We start from the raw sequence: 10608 nt of genomic DNA on the forward strand, positions 1-10608 counted from the left end.
TGAATAGCTCTCTTATACAAGGTAAATTCTTAACTGATTCGTAAGCGGAGACATAATCGCTATATGCAATATGTTTTTTGTTTTTTTCAAAGGTCTTTGGAATCACGTGTTTCTATTCTCCAATCTCTCGCTGTTTGTATTTCTGCCTTTCGCGTACTTATTCACCGAGTCCACAGGGTTTGTGGGACATAAGAAGGGCATAATTGCACGCGTCTATGAAACATTTACAGTATTCAGTCTTTTAGCAACGGTTGTCTTGGGCATAACCTATGTGCTGTCCGCCGTCATGGATCCGGAAAGAATTGGATTTTTGTCACTGCTAAGTACGTACTGTAGTGAGGTACTTCACTTATTTACTTTTATTGCCCAACAGCAGCTGCAAAAACATGGATATCCAGTGTAGCGGAAAACACACCGGAAATCCATTTCCGTAGTGCATTGCATTTGTATTATTTGTGTTCTGTTAATCAATTGTTTCAGTTCAGTTTCAATAATATTCACTGCTGCTTGTTGCATTTTTATTTCCAGATTTGGGCAGTGTACATCTACCATTTCTATACTCCTGCGTATCATTTCTGGGTGTGCTTCTACTTCTCGGTGAGTAAAAAATAGTGCATTGATTTACATACATTTGCATGTCGGTATACATATGTAAATACAAAATTTCGAGTTCTAATGATTAAACATTACACAATATTGGAATCAATTTAAAGTGCTTGGGCTTATTTTTGTGTCCATATTTAGAATTCTGTTCTGAGTTTCTCTTGAAATGCAGCTATGTAGTCAATTTCTTTAGAATTATTCTTCTTTGCGAATTTAATGCTCGTCTCATAATTTTTTTCATCGCCCAATCGCAGATAGGCCGCTGCACGATATAACCAGGATCGTAAGTTCTTTTCGTCTAATTTGTTAATCACATAGTCAGCATCGATTATTGCGCGTTTAGCATTGCGAAGCCTTTGACGATGTACATATGTAAACGCGTTTATAATAAATTATTGTTCGCCTTTTTATCTATGTATGTATACTTACTTGAGATAAGAGAGCGCTCGGTTATTGTAAAGTATCGGGCTATCCTTTACGTGTTCTATGGCTTTTGTGTACATTTGTATGGCCTTTTCGTAGTTCTGCTTGCGGAAAGCTTCGTTGCCTAGACTATGAAGGGTAAAGTCTTTGAATACATTAATCTTCTCGTATTATGCTTTGACTAACTAACCTGCGAAAGTTTTGAGCTATACGCTCGCGCTCTTGCCGCACCTTAGCGCGTTCGGCGGCGTCTTGCTCCATCTGCTGCATGAAGGTATATTTGTCCATTTGCTGCGGACCGCCCTGATCATTAGGGTCTTTCTCATGGGCCGCCTTCCGATTGAGCACCGTGCGATCCTGACGCACGCTGACAATAAATTTATCCTCATTGATCTCAGACTTACTAACGGAAAAAAGTGAAAATGCGTGTTGGCGCTTTATTTTTTTCTTATTGTTGTTGTAGCGGTAGTTCACTATGACTATGAGCATTATCTTTTGTCGTTACTTGCTGTAATTGACTTACGTATCTGGCTTTTTTGTATTTTCTGACTCCGATTTATTAGCGCTGGCCATATCCTCAAGTAGTTTCATTACCTGATTGACTTTTGACTCAAAGTCCAGGAAGTCTTCGTCCATATCTCCTTGAGACATAGCACTTTATAATCGTTTTTTAATAAAAGTAATATACGTTTCTGTTTTGCTGGTATAGTTTGCGTTGCGAGGTATAGAAATATATTGTCCTTTATGTTCTCTTTCTTTATTGTTTTGTTCACTTTGACAAAGTAGGTTTTTATGTACCCCCGTTTCCAAGGCAAAGGTTTCGACAGTAAATCAAGAAAGTTTTTTATTTATAGATTTACAGTGAGCAAGCAGACTGAATCACTTCTCAGTGAAAAATAGAAATGTTCAGTGATGCATACATACATACTTACTTAAATACTTTTGTTTCAAGAAACTAAATACCCAATTTAGATATGCTAAATACTCAATACTAGCAAAATTACATTTGAACATTATTTTATACTTACGAACTAATTTGTATAAACTATTTAGAGAATCAGTCTTTGTTTTGGGTTCTAAGATACTTGGTTTTTTACTAAATTAGTTTGTTAATTGAATCTATTTCATATATTTCCGTAGTTTGTACACCTCTTGGTTTCGTTCGTCTCTTTGGCGTGATGGGACAAGTGCTGGTGAAGCCGCATCTGCTTCGCGACGTCAATGAGGAATACCAAGTATACTACATGGAAATCGCCAGTGTGAAACGAAAATTAGCGAACATTGAACTGCTGAATGTCAGCATCAGTGGCAACGGTAGCAGCAGCTTGCGTTCCAGTTTGACGCGCAGCTACACAAATGGTGGTGCCGGCGGCTATTACAAACATACATCGTTGGAGCACCTGTATCAACGAAAACCGCTAGATAGCCACCAAAACGAGCATGAAAAGCTCAACCAAAGACTGAGAGAATTGGAGTCTGAAAGTCGAGAGCTGGAAAAGCTACGCAAGTCGTCAGCGTTTCAACGCAACTTTGTCTATCCACTGGCAATGCTATCGTTATTGTTCTTTACGGGAATAACAGTGCTGTTGGTGGTGCAAAATACACTGGAGTTGTTAATTGGAATCAAAGCATTACCTCTTAGCAAAAGAGTAAGTTGTTTTTGTTTTGCTTAGCTCGTCATCAGTTCAAATATAATCGTTTTTTTTTTGTTTAGTTGCAGCAATTCACACTTGGCATCACGTCGCTGTCCAAGCTCGGTCCGTTTGGCGCTGGCTTAGAAGTGTGTCTAATATTTTATTTGGGTGCCACTTCGGTCGTTGGGTTCTACACGATGCCTTTTATGCGTCATGTGCGCCCACAAAAACGAAAAACTTCACTCGCCCAATTGATACTCAACTGTGCGTTGGTTTTAATTTTGAGTTCAGCTCTGCCGCTGCTCAGCAGAATTATTGGTGAGTTATAATCTAGACACGAGGCGGCATTGACTCAGATTAAAGGTGCTATGCACACTTGCTGCAAATTGTTCTCTTGCATTTTAGAACGCAATTGCTGCGACGCCGTACTGTTAAGCGACATTGGTGTATATCAAGTCTAATCCTAAATCTGTAATTGCACCTTTAATCCGGAGTATGGTTGTTGTCTGAATTAACTTTTAAATGCCTTTATTATTGCCTTTCAATTTTTTTTTTTGTGTAACTCAATTATTGAACATTTTCGTTGCAGGTATTACGAACTTTGATCTGTTGGGTGACTTTGGTGCCATAGAATGGCTCGGCAACTTTCAGATTGTTTTACTTTACAATTTGATCTTTGGCACCACGACGGCGCTTTGTTTGGTTAATAAATTTACAGCAGCTGTGCGTCAAGAGTTGTGTGCGCGGTTAGTAGAGAACTACGTGCTCTTCACCAATTACATGTCATTCATCAATTGATATTTATGTCATCGGCGCAATCAAACCTTTTCTAGTGACCGTACCACCCAAATGTCGATGAGTAAGCAACGCTTACTTTTGCATGGCATTATTACGGGTTTGGGCAGTGGTTTTGTTGCGTCGCAAATAACTAAGCTGGTAGGTTACTATTATGATAGCAATGCAGTTGAAGCAAATACTAACGGTGATGTAGAGAGTTGAAGTGTGTTAGAGCAAAGCTTGGAGGAAATATAAAAATTACCAATCCACGAATGCCATTGCGACATTAAATTTCGGCGCATTTCACTATAATTACGTATACTTTACACAGGTGTATAAATTTTTAAATGAAATTTGCCATATAAACCCGTTACACTGGTTAATCTTTTCGGCACTAAGTATTTATTTATCAGAAGGATTCTCCCAAATTCTCTTAAACGATTTTATGTTTAGTCAAAAAAAAAAACGTTTTATCAAAAATTTAACTTATTGTATTTCGAATTTCGTTAGTTTTAATTTCTTTGGAATTAGTTAATTAAAATGTTTTAAAACTTTTTTGTATGTCTGTAATGTAACCAAGTCTTTAAATAAATAAGTAGGTACACTTAGTAAATACATACAGATGCGTGCAACTAATTAGCAACGAAATTCAAAACGATATTGCTTGCAAATTATGTTTATTTATTTATTTTTAATAATTTTCATTTAAAATATAATTCAATCTATATCAGAAACCACAATAACAAAAGTTGCAAAGCTTGCACAAATTGCAAAAAAATTAATCAAACTTCAAAAAATTGTCATCAAAATTTCAAAATCTTTAATTAGACTATTTAGAAAATTTTCGGGTATGCAGTTTTGTAGCCCATTCAATTTTAATATAATAAAGTGCAAGTTTCAAGTCGCTAAACATTACCGTTGATTTTTTAGAATTTTTTTTTGTGGAGGGTGTTGCGCATTTTCTTCCATATAACACATGATCAAACTTTTCTTTTACATGGAAAAAAATCCGCAACACCCTCGACAAAAAAATGAAAATTTTTAAAAATAAATAAATAAACATAATTTGCAAGCAATATCGTTTTGAATTTCGTTGCTAATTAGTTGCACGCATCTGTACCTACATACATATGGCTGAGCTTTCCAATAATACGTATTTAGAAAAAAACCTTTCGGTAATTCGAAATCCTTTCATAGTTTGGCAGTTTATTCCATTTATAGAAATTAAACTTGTAAAACCGTTGTTTTATTTTAATTCGAAACTTGAAACTCATTTAACAAAAGCAAAAAAAATGTCAGTCTAATTATTCGTAAAGGCGAAACGAGCTAGTCAGAGCACTTCCTTTAAACATTTTAAAACTTTCATTTACTAACAAGTAACAACTGCATGCTCGGTCTTTGTATCGAAATATGTATCTACATGCGTTGCCATTAATCATCCAATGAACGCTAGAATAAGGTTAATTTATATTTATAGTATCGGCTACTATTATTACGTACCAATTTTATAACATACGCACGCATATATGTACGTACATATTTTGTATATCTCAGGGACCGTAACGATTATATATGTAAACCTTTTGTGTGTGTTTTTTTTTTTTAACAAAATTTAAACTCAGAAAGTAACTTTTGAAGTTGATATTTTCCCGAGTCACAAAGATAAGCTATTTCAGTACGATTTTTTACTAGAAATTTGAGAAATAATCGTTATTTACGGTCTATGGTATCTCTAGTTGGGGCATAGTGCCATTAAAAATTGATTCCAAATTAGTGAATTTCCACGAACACACATATTAAAAATGGCCAACACGATTTTATTATATATGTACATTTGTATATTAAGATCATTCAGCGTTATTCTGATATAAATGATTTGCTCATGTAATTTTATGTGATATGAAAATACACTATTGTAATGTGTTAAATAAAAACTGCATGTTGAAAAGTAATCAAACTAAAGTGTATTAATTTTTCACCAACTTTAAAAGCACTTATATTCATCCATTCGCACTTGACAACTGATCGTCCACGCATAGTTAATCCTATAATTCAAATATCAAAAGCTTATCGTTCCAAATTTCAATTAAACTTTAGTGACCTAAATAAAGAACTTGCAATTTAATTTTATTTACAGGCTGACTTCGATGTTCCTGTATGCATAGAAGTTTCTTCGTTTGGATGTCGCGTTATTTTGTTTTCTGGAAATTATAATTTCTTTAATCGATATACTGTGATTGTAATGCTAATGCATAGATAGAAAATAGTTAAAATATTAATCTTAAATAAATGCAATATAAGCAAAGTCTATGTTTCATTGTTTATTGCGCAAATGAATGGATTTTATTCGTTTTAAACTGAAAGAACGAAGTAACAAAACATTAAAACAGTGCTTGTTTGGTCATATGTAGTGCTAATGAGTGTACATATGTACGTATTTGAATTTGTACTCGTGGGTGTCTATAGCCGTATTTTCTTTATCGGAACCATAACAACAACGTTTACTTATACTCAACAAAGCTATGCTATTTAGTATAACTGCATAAAAAAATTTGAAATAACAAAAAGCTGGAACCCTTGGTTTAAACTTGGCATGGATTTTTTTCTGTTTCTTCATTTTCTTCGTACGTTGCGAGAGTGCCCATCAACGTTTTCTAATGCCCGCCTAAGCCTCTATCGTCACATCCTTCGCTCGCGTTTACAACTTCGTCAAAATCACGCATATCCAACTCATGGAGGGCTTGTTGCACCATAGCAGCTAGCTCTGGGGGCAAGTCTTTCAAATCATTATGTCGCTCCCTCGCGATTGCGCTGGTTATGCGCGGGTTGCTCGTACTGACGTTCACTCTTCTGCTGGAATTGCCACCCGAGTCCGTGGTAGTCGACGGTGACGTTTCGTATGCATGCATGGCAGCATTTGTGAATTCGCTGAGGCTGAATGTGCCTATAGCCCCTGCAAAGCCACCGTATTCTGAAGACATTATGCTGCGCCCAGATTCTGTCGATAATGAATCGACAGAGTCGTCTGAAATACCGACTCGCGAAGTTTTATTTGAGTCTTCTCGTTCCGTTGTCACAGTTTCTGAATCGTTAATTTTAAGGACAACCGAACATTTCGTGTTGGTTGTGGTGGTTGTTGTCGCCTCCGTTTCGATGACGTTACTGGAATCAACAGATGAAGCACTGTAACCCTGAAGTAAGAATTGAGAGGGTGAATACTCGCTATTGCAAGAGGATGCAGTTCCACTCATGTCACCAATGCCGGCTAGGCATTGTATGCGTTGGTCCAGCTCTGCAATTTTAGCTGCGAGAATTCTGCAACAAAAATGTATACATGTATATTATACAAACATCCTACACATGATAATGGTGGCAGAAGAAATAAAAGGATAGGATTAGAGTGAACATGAATATTAACTATAAACACCGCCTAAACAATATGTTCACATCGTTTCTATAACAAAAACTTACTTGTTAGTTTTCTTTTGATGATTAAGAGCGATATGCTTGTCGTTTAAATTATCTAGCAGCGCCAAACAGAGTGATTTCAAGTCTTGAATAGTCTCTGTTTTTGTAGGTAAGTCCACGCCACTATCAAGCATTGTTTTGACTGCAATTATACATTAACATTAATATTATTTAAAGTTTTTATTGTTAAAATATTTTGCAGTGACCGGAAGAATACATATCGCTAATTTACTGAAATGTTGTCATAAATAAAAAAAAAAGAATTTTTCAGCAGGCACGCTTAAAGCTTTTTAAGGTTTATATTGCTAAATGCATCGCTATTGCCTTTTACGTGGAAACTACAAAATATTTTACGCAAAATTGTTAGAAATTTGCCAAACAAATTTCTTCATTTGGGTTATAAAAGTATGAATGAGGGATATTTAACACAAGTTTAATATAAGGTCCTGGTACATAATATGTACTATATGTAAGTAAAAAAATTGTATAAACGAAAAAGGTATCTAAAAGAGTGAAACACAACATCAATGGTGTATTATGCACCTCTTTACCTTGTTTATGGGACAAAATACTTTCATCATTTGCATGGGAACCTAGTTTAATAATACCCTTTTTACGCTTCGTTTCCAACATAGTCTTTGAAGCATGAAATAAGTTAAATTAAGTTACATATTAGTTTATACAATCTACTAAGACCAAATAAAGCAGACCAAACCAGCGTTTTTTATGTTAGTATTTTATACCTTGTATTTGTTAAGAGATTGCTTTGTTATATCCAATTCGCACTCAACATTTTTTAACCGTTCGTGTAGGTACTTATTTTCTAACAATACACCATCAATATCGATTAGCTATAAAAATTAGAAAAGGTATTATTGCGTGATATAGCTTTAATGTAAATTTCACAACAAAACATATTCTTCCAGTGTCATAATCCAAAAACCAAAAACTGCAGAAAAACGGCTTTAAGGTTTTGAAATTACATACATACATGTATATATGCACGCTCATAGTAGAAATCAATACATATTTTGTTCTAATGAGGTCCTGGTAATCGGTACATCTATGGAATTTTTACACAACATAGAACAACCAGTAGCGGTCATCTCTGTATACCTAACTCAATTTTTTTTTTTGGATTATGATAGAAAATGTGCGATATGTACCTTAGGATGTGATTCGTTGGCTTTTAGTGCATTTAGCAGCTCATGATTCAGCCTATGCGCCTTGCATTTGTAAGCATCACGTTCTGATATAATATCCTCTTTTTCGTCTATTAAAGTTTTTAGATCAAAGGCAAGCTGTACATTCTAACAAGAGGAACCTATCTGGATAAACTTTTTTTACTTGTATTTGGTAATGCACTATTTACCTTCTTTTTCAGGTTCTCCAAATGACAAATAAAATTCGAACGCTCCCCCTTCCATTGCACAGCTTCCGAATTGCTTGATTCAGCAATCAATTCATTTTGCAATCTTTCCGATTTTCCTTCCTTTGTAGCAGACCTTAGGAGTTCGATATCGCCCTGCAGCTCGTTTAACTTTTGCTTCAGAGATTCTACTTCCGTGGTGAGCTTTATATTTCTCTCTCGCGTTTCGTGCAGTATTGATGCTACACTAGTTTTATTGCCCTCCATTCCAAGACAACTGCTGTATTCATTGTTACGTGTTATAGCTGAATAACGTAGTTGCAAGGTCTCCGCCATTAATTTGAATTGATCACGCTCGGTTCGAAATTGTTCCAGCTCCTTGCGTAAAATACGTACTGCTTCCACTTTACTCACCAATTTCCTATGTAAAGCGGAAGTCTGCAAATAAACTTAATTATCAAGTCTTAACTACTGTTCACTGATTTGTGTATAAATTCGAAAAAAGGACAAAATATCAAATTATCCATAAAGAAAGCGAATACCGATGACACAACCGCCGCTTTTCCCCCCAAGAGCCCTAAACAATCAATTGATGAACTCACATTGAATTCTCCCATATGTTCGCGATAAAGCTCAAAGTCAACCGAATCCACATGGTTTTGCGATTGGAATTCATCGTTGGAAATCATTTTCTTGTCTCTAGCACTATTTATGAGATTTCGGGTAAAATTTTATAAACCGAACTAAAATCATTTACAAAAACGAAAACTTCGGTGAAAGTAGTGCCGGAAGATACATCGATGTAATATCGATACATCGATGTTTTTGAATTTATTTCAAACATCGATGTTTTTTTCGATGTTCGATGTTTTTCACTATAACCATCGCATAGGTAAGTGAAAATCTACGAGCACAATTTGAATAGATAAATATAGCTTATTAAATAAAAATTATTAATTCTTTAGGTTATTGGTGTTGGCACAACTTGAAATCTTTAAGTCGCAGGCTTCTTTGTGGGACTGTTTATGTGTGTGTTTTCAACGAAAATCTTTCATCTTATGTGTATGTATGTATATAAATGTGTTATCGAAGGTAATTTCCAATAATTCGAATTCTGTTTTACTGAAATCTTAATATGAATTATTAAGAAATTGACAAATTGAAATTTACAAGACTTGTAATAAATTTTCAGCAATATATGTAAATGGCTGTGTTTATAAACACAATAATGCAAAATATCACTCTCTTTTAAATCAAAGTCCAAATTGAACAAATTTATCTTGTAGGGTTGTGAAATTAAAGATACTGATGGTTGGCATATCGGCGTTAATGAATTCAGCCAACATTTAAAAACTTCGCCATTTAAAAAGGGCGATGCATCGATACATCGATGTTGCTCCCCAAAAACATCCAGCACTAGCGGAAATATGAAACGATACGAGTAAATACAAGTACATAATCGATAGGTCTCGTTCGATACCAAGTAATTTTGGTATCGATACTTTTAATCCAAGAACTGAGTAGGGTAGATCCCTGCAAAAATCGCGACTACTCCATGCATGCGTGTAAAGAGTATCACCTAAGGACCAAGGAGTACTCCAAAATTAACCACAATTCATATAAAAAATATGACCCCATTAACATTGTGATGTCCTAGGGCAGGACCATATACTCCATCCCTGCATTACATCAGAGTAGCACAAAACTACTCCAAAATATTAACAATAGCATTGTTGTTATATTTTTTCGTCTGTACATGCTTTTGTTCTTCACTTCACCGATGCTTTTTCGCAATTAATAAAAACCAAAAACAAAAATTAAAAATGACATGTTGCCTCTGACGGCATTCGAACCCGAACATGCTGGGAGCTAACAACTAACAGCGAGCACCCCTACACGTTCAGCTACAGACAGACACGAAAATGTGCTTTCAAATTCTCAACTTAAATTACATTTCGTTAAAACACGAGCGGTGATCGGGTGACAAACAATAAGCTGGCGCGGACACACCAGTTGGTTCGCTACAGCATGACAGGGGAACACTTTTGTAAGTACTCCAATAAACTACAAATAGACTATATGGTCCAACGATTTTTGCAGGGATATAGCTATTGGTTCCGTACAAGGCGTATTTAACAGGTGATAGCAGCACCCTTTTATTTTTCTTCGCCTCACGGCTTCATATGTCAAATGGCTGCTGGTGATTGGTTGGAGCAATTGATCCTTTATTGTTTTCTGTTCTCTTTCACATCCTTCGTACGAAAGTTTTTGACAGTCCTCGCCACAAAAGCAAAAACAAAACACATGTACATTTTGTTATTGTCGTACCGATAG

The 10608-nt window shown here is 35.5% G+C and overlaps 3 protein-coding genes across 4 annotated transcripts; 1 reads left to right on the forward strand and 2 right to left on the reverse strand.

Moving 5' to 3' along the window:
* Positions 1 to 2: 2 nt before the first annotated feature.
* On the forward strand, positions 3 to 5729 carry LOC118752806 (protein Lilipod-like; the record flags this gene model as incomplete). The annotated part of the gene is made up of 7 exons (XM_036487671.1): positions 3 to 21; positions 93 to 323; positions 529 to 597; positions 2167 to 2675; positions 2741 to 2978; positions 3250 to 3406; positions 5575 to 5729. Coding segments are annotated over 7 exons (1251 nt in total), but the record flags the coding sequence as incomplete, so codon positions are not given.
* LOC118752805 (tetratricopeptide repeat protein 12-like) lies at positions 702 to 2168 on the reverse strand. Its single transcript, XM_036487670.1, has 4 exons — positions 1550 to 2168; positions 1217 to 1429; positions 1033 to 1155; positions 702 to 957 (listed from the first exon to the last, which is right to left on the reverse strand). Exons 1-4 carry the CDS (start codon positions 1675 to 1677, stop codon positions 741 to 743), a joined length of 681 nt encoding a protein of 226 aa, XP_036343563.1. The 5' UTR covers positions 1678 to 2168; the 3' UTR covers positions 702 to 740.
* On the reverse strand, positions 5042 to 9075 carry LOC118752804 (coiled-coil domain-containing protein 149-like). Of its 2 annotated transcripts, none has more exons than XM_036487668.1 (7): positions 8877 to 9075; positions 8278 to 8712; positions 8072 to 8215; positions 7649 to 7756; positions 7457 to 7541; positions 6909 to 7047; positions 5042 to 6752 (listed from the first exon to the last, which is right to left on the reverse strand). In XM_036487668.1, exons 1-7 carry the CDS (start codon positions 8961 to 8963, stop codon positions 6092 to 6094), a joined length of 1659 nt encoding a protein of 552 aa, XP_036343561.1. In that variant the 5' UTR covers positions 8964 to 9075; the 3' UTR covers positions 5042 to 6091. The 2 variants fall into 2 exon arrangements, with proteins under 2 accessions (XP_036343561.1, XP_036343562.1); XM_036487669.1 differs by having other exon boundaries at positions 8278 to 8723; positions 8877 to 8967.
* Positions 9076 to 10608: the final 1533 nt, after the last annotated feature.

This window comes from Rhagoletis pomonella, unplaced genomic scaffold (genome assembly GCF_013731165.1).
Source record: "Rhagoletis pomonella isolate Grant_MI unplaced genomic scaffold, Rhpom_1.0 Rhpom_scaffold_01853, whole genome shotgun sequence".
NCBI lineage: Eukaryota > Metazoa > Arthropoda > Insecta > Diptera > Tephritidae > Rhagoletis > Rhagoletis pomonella.